Consider the following 18,494-nt stretch of genomic DNA (forward strand, 5'->3'; position numbering starts at 1 on the left):
GTTTCCGACAAAAAAAAAACAAACTGTCGATCAAATCAATCTTGTGTCGTGAACTCGTGAATTATTTCATCGTATTTTATCTCAAAATTATTAGATTATTGACAGTAAAACCTAGTGAAAATGTCGAATCCGCCGCGTGAAACTATCCAGAAGCAAATCCAGCAGGACTGGGCTAACAGGGAATACATAGAAGTGATTACTGGCAGTATAAAGAAAATCACAGATTTCCTCAATTCCTTCGGTAAGTGAAAGTATTATAAAAATAGTAAAAACAATACGGTTTTCTATAAGTTTCTATGTGTTTTCATTAGCATCTAAATGGAAAAACTGTGGCATTACGTTTGTTAGGGGACATTTGTGCAATGGACATGGACGGACAATGGGATATTTTCTGCTAGAAAGGACTAGAGTAGACAAAGTTCATGAGTATACTTCTTTGTTGTCTTTTTAACTTTGAAACTGAGCATTCAAGCAAGGATCTTTACCTTGAAATCTTTGTTTCTGTACAATTCAACCAAAAAAAATCTTCAAATTCGATTATATTGGTCATGAGTCATGAGTTACGATCAAATTGAAGACATATTAAAAATTATATACAACATGCTATGTTTACTTTTATTTCAGATATGTCATGTAGATCACGACTGGCCACCTTGAATGAAAAGCTCACATCATTAGAACGGAAGATTGATTACTTGGAAGCATGTGTAAGTGCATATTTTTTATAAAAAAAATATAAAATTGTATTAAAATGTTAAAGAAACCATTAAGCAGTAAAAAAAAACAAATAAATCTATTTACTTTTTTGCTTTTCAGACTGCTATTGGCACATAAAGGTTCGGAAATTAGAATAGAGATTGCATAATTTTCATTATGATAGGAAATTATTGATTTATTTTTAATCTTGGCCTTTTCAGTTTTAAGCGCAATGAAAGGTGTTTGGCTTTTAGTATTTTTTTTAAATGTGACAAAACCAGCTAGCTATGAGAAGATGATTTTATCATTTTAAAAATAGTAAAATAGTCATCTGTTTTACAGGTAACAAAAGGGGAAACACTGACATAGTAGATGAAATTATGAAGATCCATACAAATAATGTTAAGTCTCAAATTATAAGCATTTTTACTTTATTTACATTAAAGTATCATCTAGATTAAGGTTTATTTAAACAATACAAGTTACATTTCTTACAAAAACAATTACATAATTTATTATAAAAGAAATGCATTTTACATTGTAAAGTTAGCTTTATGTAACAATATTATAATATTAATACTCAGACATTCTTTTATTTTGAATATGAGATGTTACTAAAATTAGTCATTAGAATAGGTACATCTAATACTCATACAAAATCAGTAAACATATCATAAACAGCTTCTAATATGCTCCCACTATAATTGGGTACACACACCTCCCCATCATGGAGTAAATAATCAATCCTAGTGTCAGGGTTACTACTGAGCCGCGAAACCCCCCTCTATTAATTGACTACATACTTACTAATATACAACATCCACTGTTCACCAGAAAGGTAAACATAATATGAGCTCACGACTATATCCCAATTGGGGTAGTCAGAGGTACATCCAGAACTAAGTAACCACACCTCACTGAGCTTCCATTCTGTTTTTGTGTTTTTCTCCGTCAGAGAGAGTATGGAGCATAATAATGTTATTTTATTGGAATACATTGTTAAACTTCTAGTCTCTTTTATTTAAATATGAGATTACACATTCTCCAACAGAACTGCTACTCCCTGCCCTCCCCCGGCCGCTGATGTCGCTATGGCTCGCTTAACATTGCGTCGCCTGCAACAGTTGTAAAAAAGACGTCTTAAAAGTTGCGCCAATTTAATTAAAAAGATATGACTATACCATAACATAGAATCAATACTATAACAATCAAGAACTATAACATAGAATCACGCCTGTATCCCCCTAAGGGGTAGGCAGAGGTGTAAACATAGTATAATACACCCACTCCTAGCTAGTTCAAGTCAAATTAAGTGGGTTGGAGCCCAAACTGGGACTCAAACCAGTGACATTACGATGTAAAATCCGCCCATATCCCAACTGGGGTAGACAGAGGTACATCCATCGGAAGATGAACTAAGTACCCACACCTCACCGAGCTTTCTGATAGACCAACATCTGGGATCCTTTACAAAAGTATTTATAAGCATTTACCTTTTTCTATCGTGTGGTTTGTGAGGTGGATGACCAACCTCATTAACCTGGGTGTCATTAATTAATCGCTTTACGTGCCCTCGAAAACACGGATCGTTTAACTTTCGGACAATACGTGATCAGCCTGCAACGTCCTAACCAAATTCACACACAAAGTGATTTTTGTAATAGGTCCCCAATAGAACCCGGAACTACCAGATCGAATGACTAGACCACAGAGGCGGTTACCTGAGTTGATGCACCAAGTGTGTGACCATGCGAGCGCCGGTTGCGGCGGCCGGGTGTCCCAGAGCGATGGCTCCACCGCTGACATTCACCTTGGCAGGGTCTATGTGTAGATGCCTTAACGTGAGAACAGCCATAGCTGCGAACGTTTCGTTTATCTGTTGGTTCGAAATTATACACTTATTACAGGGTATTTGACGGGGTCAAAGATAAACTATAAAACGTTAATTTCGGAATATAAGCCAGTCTAAGGTGAACAAAAATCGAATCTTTTTTTATCATAGGGATATTCTCCGCACTAACAATGGTGTAATAAAAGGTGTTGTATTGTTAGCGGTGTGACAAACAAGAATAAAATTCCTGTTTGTCATACTGGTGTGCCAACCTGGTGTGACCACGAGTCCGGAGGGCTCATTTATTTACTTTTCGACTTATTTTCGGTATTTTCGAGTACGACGTTTGACCACTTTTATGCATGACCTTCAGGGATACTATTTCCATACAAACTCCAAAGAAAACTTTCGTTTTAACGTTTCGTAAAAGTATCTCATTTGACTAGGTCGCCAAGTAGCCTATCGCGCTTATTTCCCACCGGGGTAAAAGCAGAGACTAAAGAATTCCATTCGCTTCGATCCTGACACACTTGCTTCTCCCACATTCATCAATCGTTTCATACACGAACGCCGGTTCAGAGAATATAAACCCTTTTACGGATATCCCCAATTATTGTTTTCATACAAAAAAAATAGGTATTATTTTCTTTATTTGACAAAAGCTGCACCCGCAAGCCTCGTCCGAGTCAGATTTTTTTTCGATTTATGTTTCTATTTATTGTTTTCATGTTAGTAATACTTATAAGGTTTAAAATGACTTAGATAAAATTGCTAATGTAGCAATAAAGCCTATTGCTCTTCTTTCTCAACTGTTTTCCTTCTGCATCAAAAAAAAAAAATGTGACAAAATATTTGTAATGTATTATCTACACAGCCTTCAATGGACACACGCGCTAGGATACGCGTCTCATATCTTGGTTCACCTCCGATAGTTCCGATACCTACTAAAAGAACCCTTCGCCACCTGTACCAATCAGTCTTCTACTAGGTACCTCTTTCCTTTCGAAATCATGTGTCAACATAAACTTTAACCCTTAAACAGGCCCCGAAGAACTGCTGTAAGAAATAAAGTGTTATATATGGATTTAGGCTTTGAATAGCGGCCTGTATGATTCCTTATCAACACATTCAGAAAAAAAACACTGAAAGTCCTGAAAAAAAATGTGGGAAAACATAATCCCATTGCCTGGATAGAGACTATCCTTTATGTGATAGCTATATATAAATGTCGAATGTTTGTCTGTTCATAATTCTATTGTTTGATTACTAGATCATTTTTATTTTAAATTGTAATTGCTATTACTTATTTAATTATTTATTTATAAATAATTTAATTTAAAAATAATTGTATTAATTTTTTATATTTATAGAGGTTATTATGTGGTAAGTAAATCAAATACTTTTTATTATAAATCCCATTTATTTCACATTTTATTATGAATCCCGAATTTAGTATAATTTGTGTATAACATAATCATAATAAATTTGTGTGTAATCGAAATGATGCGTAGTTTTTAGTAAAACAAATATGTTTAAAAAAAACACAAGTAACGTCGGGTGCAAAGGCTAGTATAAAAAAATTGGTGATTTGAACAGGCAAAGGATATATAGCTCCCACAAATAAGTTCGACTCAACAGGCTTTGGTCACATGTTCCCCACATTATTATTTGCCTTGTTTTAGACAATTTAGCAAGAAATCAACTAGAAATAATGCAAATCCTGTTAGGAAAATTCAAAATCTCTAACATATCAAAAAATTGCACGACTTATCTTTCTTTGTTTCGCCATAATCTGTATAAAACCACCACAGTCACTCAAAAACACGTCTCTAACGGACAGACGAAACTCGAATGGCTGTCAGTGTCACTTACGTTCGGATACACAAAGTTTGAAAATTCGGAACCATAGAGTATATATTTACGATTAAATTTTGACAGATTGTGGACTCTTTATTGCCAAAACCTGGCTACAGCATCGAAAAATCAATGTGGGACACATATGTCCGCGGCCTGCTTAAGGGTTAAACTACCCGTACCTCAAACAAATCCACATCATCAACGCTCAGCCCCTGGTCGGTCAACAGTCGCTCCACCGCGACCACGGCGCCCAGCCCGTGCTGCGGGTCGACGCCCACACACGCCCACCCGACCACTCGAGCCAGCGGGGTCAGTTTCTGTTGCTTGATTGACTCTTCGTTCGCCAGGATCAGGGCTGAGGCGCCGTCTGCGGCGGCCTGGAAATATAACATACATTCGTAAAGTCACGCAATTCCTAATGGGGTGGGCAGAGCCATCAATAAAATAACCCGTAACCGTAACTCCTCCTGATATTTGTAGATATACTGAACCATTCACCAGCTTTGAACGGACATTGCGGCGTCTTTTGGGTTTCAGTTCTAACATAATATATTCATACCTAATGATGACTAGTTATCCCCATTTTTCCCCATATACGTAGATACTGCATAATTATGATTATGAAGAGGAATTTTGCAGCCACACCTTCGACTAAAGTCCAAAGATATATATAAAATCTACTCCAGTAAACCACCATCGAGACTCACGGAGCTATTTCCACCGGTGATGACGGTTCCATCTCGCACCAACGCGGGCAGTTGCTGCAGTTCGTACGCACTGATGTTCACTATGTCGTCCTTCTCCACTAAATACTCCTTCTTCTTCAGGGTCACCGTCAAGTTGGTTAATTCATCCGCGAAGGCGTTCGCTTCTTGTGCTGAAATGGAAATTGTTTTGGCAATAAAGTTAGCTAAGTATAATCATAACAAACGTCTGCTCTGCTTCTTGTCGTTTCGATGGCATTCATATTTCATCTTCATATTCATATTTTACCTGCCTTCCATTTGGAATAACTTTTTGAAGTGAACTCATCGGCCTCTTCTCGCGTGACGCCATGTTTCCTCGCTAAATCCTCAGCCATTTTATGGAACGACTTTCCACAGAAGCTGTCCACCAGCTCAGTCTTGATGTAGTCTTCAAACTGATAGTTTCCACCGAGTGTAGAGCCGAAGCGAACGTTCCTGACGAGGTGTGGAAGGGCTGACATAATCTCTGTGCCTCCTGTTAACGATATATTCGCTACTCCTGTTAGGATGTCCTGAAACAATAAAATAAATTGTGTGAACCATGGTGGAAGTCTCCTGTGGCTTTAGGGTGATGATCGTGGTGACCCTGGTGTCAGTCAGAGTTATCAAAACGCCAATATTATTGAACAAAGTCACTAAAGTAAAGTAGTTGGGTTCATCCGCTGCTAAGACCAATACTACGGTGCTAACACACCACTTTGTCACGATTCACTTGCCGATTGAAGTAGATACCCTTGGCTTGGCCTTTCTTTGGAAAATCCTCAATCTAATCAATGTTCCACTTACTCATTCTTTTCTAACTTGCTTTACATTTGTATCATTTATCGCTTATTTTTTTATCCTTCTATCCCACTTACCACCCCACTCGCGATGAAAGCCCGCAATCCGCTTGCGCAGGCGTTGTTCACTCCTAGCGCTGGTCTGTCGAGGGGAACTCCAGAGTAAATGCCACAATATCGCGGTGTCTTCCCGCCGTCGCATTGGCTTAGCTGAAAACAATGGTTTGATGTGACTACTACGACTATTTGCTCATATAACATCGTTGCCCTAATGTGCTTCGATCATTGTCCCATTATGTTTTTACTTTTTTAAATTAGTTAATGTGCCTATACAGCAGCGAAATGTCTGGTTATTCCTCAAATCCGCAGTACAACAGCGTGCTAGAATGGGTACCTAAGTGTGCTCCATAACAAGCTAACGATTACTAAAGTAGCAAATTCCATTTATGGTTATGCCAAAACTACTTACAAAATGCACGTTTCCCACTACAGTATTGTCTATCGTATTTTGGTCCACATTGGCTGTATAGATGACATCCTTCGCCGCTGCCGCAAACGCATGAGCTGCCGGCATCTCTCGAAGCGGTCCGCCATATTTGCAAAATGGCGTTCTTTTCGCGCCAATTACAAATAATCCTGAAAAGACCGTTGACTAGTATCGTGTGCTCTAGAATATAACACCCTATTTTCTATATCATTGCATTTAAATACCTAACCAAAGAGCCTAGCCAAGATGCTGTTGACAACACCAACTAAAATATTAGTTTAATATAATATCTTTCTCTCTCTCTTCCTGTGCATCAAGAATATAGTGTGCATCGTTTTATAAATGTAGGTAATCGCTTTAACCCTACGCTCCGAATGAAAATGTGTTTTTCATAAAAGGATCACGGGACATTTGGATAGCTTATCTTTAAAGCTTAGATTAAGGATTAATTATCTGTCTACTTATTTGTCTTTTAGGCAGACATGTAAACTTTAGAAGAAGCCCAAAAATACTTAAAAAAAAATAATACTTAAGTCCAAATTCAAAACTATCTAGTAAGTAATAAGTAAATTCATGTATTTTTTTTTATTTTATTCTACTTTAATTTCATATTTTATTCATATTTGTCAGTTAAGGGTAAATAGAGACTGCTTTGTTAATTTAATTAGTAATTTGTAGATTCTATGTACCTACTATGTACTGTAATTGTCATATATATAAGTCTTAATTTTAGTAATTGTCTTAGTTGTTAATGTTTTATATATATGATGTAGTAGTATTTGATAAATAAATAAATAAAATAAGAAGCCGAAGTGGTGTGTCAGGTTTGTAGTTAGTGGAATTAGTGGTCTCTACCTACCCCAACGGGAAATAGGTATGATGTCTACTTTGTGGAAACTTTCGCCAATCATAATAATTAAAAAATCTTGGACAGTTTATGTCGATTTCTGTAATAAATACTTATAGGTACATACGCTGCCACAGCTGGCTCGGCCATTATAATAATAATAATAATAACTTTTGTTGCACAAACACATTACAAAGATATTTTTGTTAAAATTTATAGAATATTATGCGCAATTTTACAATTTAAGTAAAAACAGCGGCAGTTCAACAGGGGTCCCCAAACTAGGCTTTGCCTGTATCTTGGGGATCTTATAGATGTCGCAACGGCTCGCTGCCTACCACGTTGGTCTGATCAGAAAGGTCAGTGAAGCGTGGTTACTCACTTCATCTTGCGATGGATGTACCATCCCAATTGGGAACATACTCGTGATATTACTTCTTTTAAGTTTTATTTTTTGTTTATTTGTTTTTTGACGTGACTTATTGTAGATTTGCCGCAGATGGCATTAACTACTTCGGCTCAGGGCGTCGTCTGAAGGAAACATATTTCGAAGAATTATGCGACCCTAGAGGGTCGATAGCCATAAGCCCTGATTGAGGGAAAAGTTTTAATAAATATTATAATATACTACTGTGCAAGGTAATATGTTAACTCCACTATCAGACCCTAACATTATAAAACATTTGATAATAAGATAGCACAGATAACAGTTGTCAGAATAGTACTGTGTTCAATGCGCTTGTTGATATTTAGAATACTTATTTACAAATAAACAATAACCCGTAAGAATAAATAAACTAGTTTCCGTAACTTTATTAATAAACTTATTTCCGTAAAACTGACCTTTGCACTTCAGTGACATTCTCACAGTTTGCACAAACACTCAGATACCAATAAAGATAAAAACCTGAGTATAAAGCAATATAAATTCACTTATCACTGATGATAATGTCAGAACTGTTTTAAAAACAATTGAGTTATTCGTGCGCAAGCGCGTCGACGCCGACGCTCCTACCAATTACAAATGCGAGCTTGTTTTTATCAGAGTAAACAGGCTTGGTAACTACATTGTTTTGTTATACTTACTGTGTATTTCGGTAATGTATTTTCATTGTAAAAGTGTAATTAAAATGTAATTACTAATGATATACCAGTTCAGTTTCTTGTTAAGTATACTTTTCTTGATTAGGTTTTGCTAATAGGTACCTATAGTTTTGCAATGAGGGATTCTCCAGGCTATGTTCCCCAAAAAATATATAGATATTGCGCTGTACAGATGTGCCTTTGTTTAACCTTTTAATTTCATGGATAACAGACATAAGTAAGCTTTACCTTTGTTTTCGGGTATAAATGATGAAACTTGTTTTTTTTTGACGTGACTTATTGTAGATTTGCCGCAGATGGCATTAACTACTTGGCCGATGACAAATGGGGAGCGCTGAAGGCTCTCACCCGGTACAACGTTTAAGACAACAGGCCTGAGAGTGCCCAATTGAGCGCGAACCTCTGCTCAGGGCGTCGTCTGAGAGGAAAAATATTTGAAAGAATTAATCGACCCTAGTGGGTCGATAGCGATAAGCGCTGATTGAGGGAAATCGTCGACCACGCCGGCGGGGTCGGTATCGGGGTCCCTGATGACCCTTGTTATTACACCGAGGCACTACTCACCTTCCACCCATTATTATTCTGGACAAAATAATATGAAGCAATATAGGTAGCAACATAATTCTATGATCCAAATATCAAGCATCAATTATTTTTATACACCTCTGCCATTACATTATATTTTTCAATTATTATGTACCCCGAGTTTCCCGAGCAATGAGAAAATAGGTAATTAAACGTTAAATCTGAACTTCTTCTTCTTCGTCGTTTCCTCACTGCTGACGATCGCGACCACAGGTTATGGTTTTCCACTCGGTACGGCTATATGCTGCGTGGAACGCCCTCTGTATGCTGCCGCCCACCGTCTTCTTCACGATGTCAGACCACCTCGTAGGTACCCTTCTTAGATCTGAACATCGCCATCTATATTTTTTTTAGAAAACGTAGCCTGGAAGAAGGCGGAAGAGAGGCGTCGTGGGAGGTTGGGCGGAAGGCAAGGGAAACCACTGCCCTATTTTTCCCTAAAATGTAGCATGGAGGAAAATGCTACACCGACAAGAGCGGGGCTCTTAAATTGATGATGATGAGCCTGGAACGTCCCTCGTTTGCTAATTTATGAGTCGAACCTTGAGTTTTATTAACGTTGATGCCGTCTAGGTATATTTACAATAACGGTTGATCATTGGTCATTCGCTAAACGAATATTGTATAAATAGAAACATTCAACAAACAAAAGCCCCACGTCCCACTGTTGGGACTCCCCTCAATCAACTGAGCATACTTCACCGCGCTGCTGCATCAGTGCGGGTTGACTGCATCATTGGCGGTTTTTGGGCTAGCAGCAGAGATCAACTTAACGTGCCTTCCGAAGCACAAAATTGAATCACGTAGAATTATACCTTATTCTATGCCGTTGGCTCCTATGCCTGTAGCGTATAACAATTAGGTACTTATAGAAAGTAGAAACATTGCTGTTTTACAATAAGGTTTGCTGGTAAAAGTCTTTATAGTTAGGTACCTTAGATTAGGTAGGTACTTAGGTACACACCGGAATCTTTAAACTCAATTAAAATACTATTCTCTTCAGGATTCTTATATATTTTTTATTTTTCTTTATTTTGTTCTGTGTTCAGTAAACTATTAAATAAGTAAATAAATAATAAAGTCTGTTTGACATGTCGTTGGCAAAGCAGAAGAATCAGACAGATTCAAGTAGGAGAGCGATGCCCTGTCCACCCCCGATGCACGCTGAACCAATACCCTTCTTCAGTCCGCGGCGTCTAAAAGAAAAAGAAATGTAAAATATCGTCGCGTTATAGTGTAAATCGCGCCATTTTAAATGTCTATTTGAATTTAGAACTGACTTTAGGAAAACTTTTTTTTGGAAAATGGTTTAACAGCTCTAGCGTAGTAGCCTTTTAAGCGTTGGAAATACCGTGCGCCTGTCTGCTCTCCGAAGTAGGTACCTAAATAATGTAAAGGTAAAATAATTACATACCTAAGTTCATGAGCAAGATGCGCCGTGATCCTGGCGCCCGAGGCCCCGACGGGATGGCCCATCGCGATGGCTCCACCGTTCACGTTCAGCTTGCTCTGGTCCAAGTTCAGCTCCTTCACGCACGCCAGGGTCTGAGCTGCGAACGCTTCATTGATCTGGAAGAATGATATTGTGGTAATCTTTTGACTTGCTTGTGTGTCTTCGCATCAAAGCCAATTGAATTGCATCTTGCGATGGTTGCACCTCTGACAACCCCATCAACCCTGGTGTCAGGGTTACTATTGAGCCGCCAAAAGCCCCTGACGTGGCTCACGTAACGACTACTTACTTACATCAGTAAGTAGTAACCGGGACCAACGACTTAACGTGCCTTCCGAAGCACGATTCATCTTACTTTCGGACAGTCTGGTGATCAGCCAGTAATGTCCTAACCAAATTAGGGACCACAAAGTAATTTTTGTGATATGTCCCCAACGGGAATCGAACCTGGGACCTCCGGATTGTGAGCCCAACGCTCACTGAACCACGGAGGTCGTTACAGTAACAGTGATAAAAATGTATGGGATTAGCTAAGGCCATTGCAGGATGTGCATGAATTATTATCGAGGAATTATTGGACCCATAAACACAGTTAATGCTATCTACGTAGACAAACGTCGAACGGCTATTGGTCGAAGCACTCGATGTAATTCGCGGTTATCATGTAGATACTGCTGATTTCTATTACGAGTGCATTGCATAAAAATGAACATTCGCTATTCGCGCAAAAAAAAAAACAAAGTTGCCGCGTTCGAAATCTTTCTCCCGTAGCATGATTGCTCTATTTATCTTAGCGTACGGCTACTGGGAGCTTAGCCAAGTTAGTTAGCCAAGGTTAGCCCAACAATGCACTTATGGGATGATCATGGTGACGTGTGAATCCCATAGACTTACTACTTTTATCATTGTCACTGTCGATTGTCATAATCGTTTGCAACTTGACTAAGGCCCCTAAAGTCATTAACGAATCTGGGGTTTATAACCGATAGAACTGTATAGTTTCTTAGAAAAGCAACTATTTAAAAACCTACCTCAATCAAATCAATATCGTTTAATTTCAAGCCAGTAGCCCTCAACAGATTCCGAATGGCAGGCACCGGTCCAATGCCCATAACACTAGGGTCCACTCCGACGTACGACCAGCCGAGCAGTCTCGCCAGCGGAGTTAGGCCATGCTGCTTCACCGCCTCTTCGCTCGCCAGGATCAATGCGCCTGCGCCGTCGTTCACTCCCTGTGATGAAATATGGTCACTTTAAAAGTTTCACGCACTTTATTGTTTGTAGTCTTCTTCTTCTAACGTGTAGGTTGTGAGGTGGATTACCAACCAAATCAACCCTGGTGTCAGGGTTATTATTGAGCCACCATAGGCCCCTGATATGACTCATGTAACTACATACTTACATCAGTAAGTAGTGATTCAAAACGTAAAATATTATAATCACACTACAAACAATACGGCCTAACGGCTTCCGTGGCCCAGTGGTTGAGCGTTGTGCTCACGATCCGGAGGTCCCGGGTTCGATTCCCGGTAGGGACATATCACAAAATACTTTGTGGTCCCTAGTTTGGTTAGAACAACACTGGCTGATCACCAGATTGTCCGGAAGTAAGACGATCCGTTCTTCGGAAGGCACATTAAGCCGTTGGTCCCGGTTACTACTTACTGATGTAAGTAAGCAATCGTTACATGAGCCATGTCAGGGGCTTTGGCGGCTCAATAGTAACCCTGACACCAGGGTTGATGAGGCTGGTACTCCACCTCACAACCCACACGATGGAAGAAGAATGTTGACAGGACACTGGAGTCCGCAAACCTAACTCTATACTCTGTGTTCGTCCTTAATAGCTTGTGTTTAACAAGCATAGCTTACGGAGGAGTTGCCAGCGGTGACGACTCCGCTCTTTCGGAACAGCACGGGCAGCTTGGCGAGCGCGTCGGCCGTGGTCTCCGGCCGCGGGTGCTCATCTCTGTCTACCACAACTTGCTGCTTCTTCACTTTCACTGTCACTGGGCTTATTTCAGCGTTGAACACGCCGTTGTCGAATGCTGGCGAAGAGAACATTACCATAAAACAACATACTTACATAAATAGTCTGTAGATGTTAACAGACGACATCTGGTCTAACAGAAAGCTCGGTGAAGTGGGGGTACTTAGTTCATCTTGCGATGGATGTACCTCAGACTCAATTGGGATATATCTAGTCATGAGTTTATGTTATAAACAGTCTATGCGCGCACCACGTTACTCCACTGGAGATATTCATTGAAGAATACTAGAAAGTAGACAGATAGACGATCAGCTCGTGGAATGTATGTCTCTCCCTGGCTAATGGTTAATAGAGGATACAAAATGTTCGGATTAACAGAAACTTGAAACAAGGATAACTGCATCTACCTACACCTGATGCAATTTGATCTTTTCCTCGATAAAAAATTACAACATTTTTTCTTGAGGGGTTCTTCTTCTTATCGTGTGGTTTGTGAGGTGGAATACCAACCTCATCAACCCTGGTGTCAGGGTTATTACTGAGCCGACAAAGGTCCCTAACATGGTTCATGTAACGACTACATACTTACATCAGTAAGTAGTAACCGGGACCAACGGTTTAACGTGCCTTCCGAAGCACGGATCATCTTACTTTCGGACAATCAGGTGATCAGCCGTAATGTCCACAAACCAGGGATCAGAAAGTGATTTTTGTGATATGTCCCCACCGGGATTCGAACCCAGGGCCTCCGGATCGTGAGCCCAACGCTCAACCATTGGACAACGGAGGCCGTTAGATGAATTGCAACAATGTGACCTTTTTAACCCCCCCCCCCCCCCTTTCCAACTCACCAGCCTTCCACCTCCTCTGGCTCTGAAGCGCGAATTCATCAACCTCTCCTCTCTTCAGGTCATATTTCTCTGCCAGGTTCTCAGCGGTCTGCGGCATGGTGAAGTTGCAATACGTGTCCAACGACCCCTTGTTCAGACTGTCTTCGAACTCGATGTTGGCTCCCAGAGGAACACCAAAGCGGGTGTTTCGGACCACGAAGGGGACCGCTGACATGTTTTCTGTGCCTCCAGCCAGAGATACTTGCGCCGCTCCTGTTAGGATGTCCTGGGACAGATATATATTACTAAGTACCTAGATTATGTAGGTACTTTATTACAGACACCCTATACTAATGAAAGTTATTTCTGGTGTCCGTTAGAATCGCCGGTCACTCGTATTTTATCGCCGTATTTTAAATCGAAATGGTGCTCAATAATTGCTCCATGCCTAGTGCCTACCACTAGAGAATTGCTTCCAATGTCATCATCACCAGCCCATTAACGTCCCCACTGCTGGGGCACGGGCCTTCCCTATGGATGGATAGGGAGATCGGGCCTTAAACCATCACGCGGGCCCAGTGCGGATTAATGGTTATTAACGACTGCTAGGTAATGTAGCCGGGACCAACGGCTTAACGTGCCTTCCGAAGCACGGAGGAGCTCGAGATGAAAACTTTTTTTTTCTGTGGTCACCCATCCTATGACCGGCCTTTGCGAAAGTTGCTTAACTTTAACAATCGCAGACCGAGCGCGTTAACCGCTGCGCCACCGAGCTCCTTACCGAGCTCCAATATATTTTAGCAATATAACAACATTTAAAGGTGACCGGCCGTTTTGACGCCAGTATGGCCGGTTACTCGACAGTCAGAAGACGGACACTTATTTCCGGACTAGGATAGAGAAAGGGCGCTTAGATTGGGACATGTAGAGAATGAATAAAAGCAGACTTATGAAGATTTATTATGCTGGTGTAAGTGGTAGAGTCAGAGGAATCCTGCATGTTTTAAAATGATAATATGATATGAAGCGGTCAGGTACGCAGGATATATTAAGGTGAGCAGACGTTCGCGCAAAACGCAGGCGCACACACTCGTCTTACCCCTGCTTGCTTCAGTGGAACGGAAGACCGATACGACTGAAGGAGAGGAAGTAACGCCAGGTTAAGAGTATACTTTAAATCGGCGTGTATGCACAAAGACTGGTGAAAGAAGCGAAAGTGGTGTGTCAATATCGTGGTAAGTGGAAAATGACAACAGAAGGGGCAAGTCACAGGGACTGTAACCTGGAGAGAGGGTGGCAGTAACTATCAGTACTATTCATAGACGGAGGACAGGAGTCTTAGTACGGCTTTGAAACAGTCTTCTCTGGGCACCATCCCACTCGCGTCAGACAGAGTACTGCGGGGCGGAAGGCAAGAGGGAAACCACTGCATTGTTTTTTCCTAAAAAAGTAGCATGGAGAATGCAACACCGACAAGAGCGTGGCTCTTAAATTAGTGATGTGTGATGTGAGTTATGTATCTGTTACACTACTGTGAATGTGAAATGACTGGACAGAAGGAGCAGTAAGAACATCAGAATACGTACTCTATCACCATGTATCTAGGTATTATTCCTATAGTAACCATAGTGAGTCCTGGGGGGTTAAAAAGGCCACATCGAAGCAATTCATCTAAAAAAGCAATATTGCTATTTGACATTTGTGTGCATTGCGCACTTTACTTTCATATGTGCAAACGTCAAATTGCAATATTGCTTTCTTAGATGAATTGCAACAATGTGGCCTTTTTATCCCCTCTGGACCTATTACTCACCTGTGCACTGTTGACAATGGCCTGGAACCCGGAGCCGCACAGTCTGTTCACCCCCAGCGCCGGCTTCTCCTGGGGCACTCCTGACTTGAGCGCCGCGTGTCGGGGAGACAGCCCGCCGTCTGAGGTGCCGCTCAACTATAAAAACATGAACGGTCACGAGTACTAAATATGTGCTTCTATCATGTAAAATAATTCCTATTTTCTGTTTAATTACGAGGACGACATGGTCGTTATTCTTGTACCAAGTCCTTTATTAAATTAAAGATTAAAAAAAGAGTAGGTACTTACTAATATGTATACACTTTGAAACCATGTCACATTAACTTTTTTGACAAATTAAACCGTAAGTCTCATTAAATGTCAAATATGATTGCGACAGGGTTCTAAAGTGGGTACATGATATTGCTCATGACTGAACATAGAATCACGCCACACTCCTCGTCTAGTTTGTCTGACACCCGTATTCTAAGAGGTTCACTCGACTCTCTCAACTCCATCTTCAGTTGAGGCGACCTCAAAGCCTTCTTCAGACTCAGCTTATTCTTAGACGGTGCCTCACTCAGCCTTAATTCGAGTTTACTCTAGTATGCTATGACGTCATTAACGGCTTCCGTGGTCCAGTGGTTGAGCGTTGGGCTCACGATCCGGAGGCCCCGGGTTCGAATCCCGGTGGGGACATATCACAAAAATCACTTTGTGATCCCTAGTTTGGTTAGGATATTACAGGCTGATCACCTGATTGTCCGAAAGTAAGGCGATCCGTGCTTCGGAAAGCACGTCAAGCCGTTGGTCCCGGGTACTACTTACTGATGTAAGTATGTAGTCGTTACATGAGTCACGTCAGAGCTACGTGTCAGAGGCCTTTGGCGGCTCAATAGTAACTCTGACACCAGGGTTGATGAGGTTGGTACTCCACCTCACAACCCACACGATAGAAGAAGATTATTTTCGTATTATTATGTTGGCAGTATGATATGCTCGACTCCAGTGAGTAAAGTCCTCAAGTCGAGGACGTCAATGACAACTTAAAGTACTGCTGAGGCCGAATGGAGTGGAGGAAGAGTCGAGTGTAAGACTTGTTTCCCAAGATGTCACGATGTGATGTGGTGTAGGGGGTGAGACATAGCTGAGACTGCCCTCAAGATCATGCTCAAGTCCCTGTTTTTATATAAGAACTGTCACATTGACAGTAGTCTTGAGAGCAGTCTCGAAGCTGAGATTAGTTTATTAATACCACCCTTAGTGTTTATGTAAAATAGCCAGGACCGACTTCCCAACGTGCAGTCTGAAGCATTTTAGGGATCACAAAGTTCAGGTAATTCAAGCTGCCTGAATAGTCATTTCGACTATGTCCCCATCGGGAATCGAACCCGGTTCTCTAGATGATAAGCCTCTCTAACCACTAGACAACGAGGCTGTCACTCACCACATTGACCATGCCAACATTGACAGAGTCCACTAAAGCCGGGCTGACGTTGCCGGCTTTGAAGGCGTCCTTGGCGGCGGTGGCCACCAGGTCGGAAGGGTGGACGTCTTTCAACAGGCCGCCCATACGGCCGAAAGGCGTTCGCTTGGCCGCTACTATGAAAACACCTGTACAAAGGTAATCAGAGGTAAAAGGTAAAATGAATTACTTAGTCGTAACACACCTCACCGAGCTTTCTATTAGACCAACGTGATAGGTGGTGAGCAGTATCGCCGTCTATAGTGGTCGAGCCAACTGTGTTAGTGAAAATTGCACTTAAAAGGTAATTTAATAAATTGCAAGTCCGGTATCAGGGTTCGAACCGGATCTCCCGGTTTGAGAAGCAAGCCGTGTACCACAGGACCAAGACCTATATTAGTTAAATGGACTAGAAAAAACAGTCCGAATTCGGGTCCAAGTAAATCTAGCTCGGTGAGGTGTCCGTACTTTGTATCGTTCTTCATTCTATGATGTAAGTACCTAGGTGTGTGTTCGTAGCATCGCGCGCGATATATTTATGTTTACTATGTAGTAACAGTACATTGACCTTATCGTATATTCCAAGGTCAAGAAGATTAATTTTAGTTTACTTATTTACTTTTAGTTTACTTTTAATGTTATGGGCGATGGGCTGATCCCTTATCACCATAAGGTTCATCATATCCATCTTTGGAATTCGTATCAACAGTGGCTGCAAGTTGTCTTTGATTACTTGTGGCTCTGCCCACCCCATTAGGGATTACGGGCGTGAGTTTATGTATGTATGTTATTTACTTCCTTCAGCCGTCATATCCCCCCTCCAAAAACATATAAATCGTAAACAGAGAGCCAAGTTCTCTTTGACGAAGTATTCTAATTATTCTTAAAAACGAAATTGTGCCAAAAACTAGAACCCGTTTATGATGAACTACATCAACCATTTAGGTAATTGTAAGATTTTTTTTTAATTGGGCTTTGCAGATTTCGTGGTTGTAAATCCATATAAAATAAGATCTCGCAACAAATAACTTATTTGTCTCACTAAATAAACTAGATCAGATACTTACCTACTTATTTATATTTCTAGCGCAAAAACCCGCTTAGTCTTAGTAGGTAAGTATACTTACATTTTTGTAAAAATAATACAAACAAAACTCACCTTTATTTATAGCGACAGACATGTTGCAAACACTTTATTATTCAAAATAACTACGCGCACGTCAACCCAGCAACCGGTTGGTTGTGTTTATGATAATGTTATCATGCCGGTGTAATGTAAAGTAATCGACGGACTTCGCTCTTATTGCTGTGTAGTAAAGAGCGATCTATCTACAAATCGCACTACATAAAAGTTATGTTGAATTCGCTACTGGGAGTTCAATGGAATGAGCTGCTTTCACTATGTTTACTACTAGCATAGAATAATATACACTACGCGAAATAGAAGTGGATGTAGTGTGCTTGATTGATATTTTAGGACTAGGATTTATCCAGCTTTTTTGGTCTAGAGGACAGAGTAGCGGAAAGCCGTGGCGGTAATTTATACAGGGTGTTAGTGACATCGTAACGAATACTGAGGGGGATGATTCAGACCAAGATTCTGAGTTAATATCAAGTGGAATTTTCCGTCCCAAAAGTATGAAACTGAAAATAATTTAAAAAAACAAAAATTTTCATGATTTATTCTTATACACAGTAAAAATGGTATTTCAAGTAGTTAGATTTTTTTAATGAGAAGATTGATGTCTGTGACGATAATGCCCCTATACTTAGGCATATCTCTATTTTTCCTGTCTATATATTAGTACAGAAAAAGCTATCATCTTGCAAAAACACTTCATATCTATATAGATCCGGATTTGGTTTGTGTAAGTGTATTAAGTGCGTGCTAATATCTTTATTTTCTTGATGCGGCCTGATTAAGTTAATACCAGGATTTTAAAGTACCTATTACATAAATTAGCTTGACAACGATCGTCGGGGGCTAAGTACGGCAATAAGAAAAGACTTAAATTTATTGCATGTAGTAATA

General features: G+C 40.4%; 4 protein-coding genes across 4 annotated transcripts in view; 1 reads left to right on the top strand and 3 right to left on the bottom strand.

The window, feature by feature from the left end:
* Positions 1 to 18,494, bottom strand: part of LOC126374719 (CCR4-NOT transcription complex subunit 11) — a 60,056-nt gene that overhangs the window by 13,493 nt on the left and 28,069 nt on the right. The window lies entirely within an intron of this gene.
* On the top strand, positions 42 to 1,279 carry LOC126374742 (probable protein BRICK1-B). Its single transcript, XM_050021484.1, has 3 exons — positions 42 to 241; positions 625 to 707; positions 1,039 to 1,279. Exons 1-3 carry the CDS (start codon positions 121 to 123, stop codon positions 1,063 to 1,065), a joined length of 231 nt encoding a protein of 76 aa, XP_049877441.1. The 5' UTR covers positions 42 to 120; the 3' UTR covers positions 1,066 to 1,279.
* LOC126374725 (3-ketoacyl-CoA thiolase, mitochondrial-like) lies at positions 1,340 to 8,253 on the bottom strand. The gene is made up of 8 exons (XM_050021459.1): positions 8,087 to 8,253; positions 6,379 to 6,545; positions 5,988 to 6,119; positions 5,378 to 5,642; positions 5,092 to 5,261; positions 4,564 to 4,761; positions 2,418 to 2,572; positions 1,340 to 1,811 (listed from the first exon to the last, which is right to left on the bottom strand). Exons 1-8 carry the CDS (start codon positions 8,103 to 8,105, stop codon positions 1,730 to 1,732), a joined length of 1,188 nt encoding a protein of 395 aa, XP_049877416.1. The 5' UTR covers positions 8,106 to 8,253; the 3' UTR covers positions 1,340 to 1,729.
* LOC126374723 (3-ketoacyl-CoA thiolase, mitochondrial-like) lies at positions 9,932 to 17,736 on the bottom strand. The gene is made up of 8 exons (XM_050021457.1): positions 17,622 to 17,736; positions 16,445 to 16,611; positions 15,019 to 15,153; positions 13,227 to 13,491; positions 12,258 to 12,433; positions 11,417 to 11,617; positions 10,347 to 10,501; positions 9,932 to 10,128 (listed from the first exon to the last, which is right to left on the bottom strand). The coding sequence occupies exons 1-8, from the start codon at positions 17,641 to 17,643 to the stop codon at positions 10,047 to 10,049; spliced, it is 1,203 nt and encodes a 400-aa protein (XP_049877414.1). The 5' UTR covers positions 17,644 to 17,736; the 3' UTR covers positions 9,932 to 10,046.

Source organism: Pectinophora gossypiella, chromosome 17 (genome assembly GCF_024362695.1).
Source record: "Pectinophora gossypiella chromosome 17, ilPecGoss1.1, whole genome shotgun sequence".
Lineage (NCBI taxonomy): Eukaryota > Metazoa > Arthropoda > Insecta > Lepidoptera > Gelechiidae > Pectinophora > Pectinophora gossypiella.

Excerpts from the sequence above, each read along its gene's own strand:
- LOC126374742 (XM_050021484.1), top strand. The coding sequence starts at position 121 with ATGTCGAATCCGCCGCGTGAAACTATCCAGAAGCAAATCCAGCAGGAC. Across the intron at positions 242-624 it reads AGATTTCCTCAATTCCTTCG|ATATGTCATGTAGATCACGA; the intron begins GTAAGTGAAAGT and ends CTTTTATTTCAG. Across the intron at positions 708-1,038 it reads TTGATTACTTGGAAGCATGT|GTAACAAAAGGGGAAACACT; the intron begins GTAAGTGCATAT and ends TCTGTTTTACAG.
- LOC126374725 (XM_050021459.1), bottom strand. Across the intron at positions 4,762-5,091 it reads TCACCGGTGGAAATAGCTCC|GCCGCCGCAGACGGCGCCTC; the intron begins GTGAGTCTCGAT and ends TTATATTTCCAG. Across the intron at positions 2,573-4,563 it reads ATGATGTGGATTTGTTTGAG|ATAAACGAAACGTTCGCAGC; the intron begins GTACGGGTAGTT and ends TCGAACCAACAG.
- LOC126374723 (XM_050021457.1), bottom strand. The coding sequence starts at position 17,643 with ATGTCTGTCGCTATAAATAAAG. Across the intron at positions 12,434-13,226 it reads CCAGAGGAGGTGGAAGGCTG|CATTCGACAACGGCGTGTTC; the intron begins GTGAGTTGGAAA and ends TCTCTTCGCCAG. Across the intron at positions 10,129-10,346 it reads CATCTTGCTCATGAACTTAG|ACGCCGCGGACTGAAGAAGG; the intron begins GTATGTAATTAT and ends TTTTTCTTTTAG.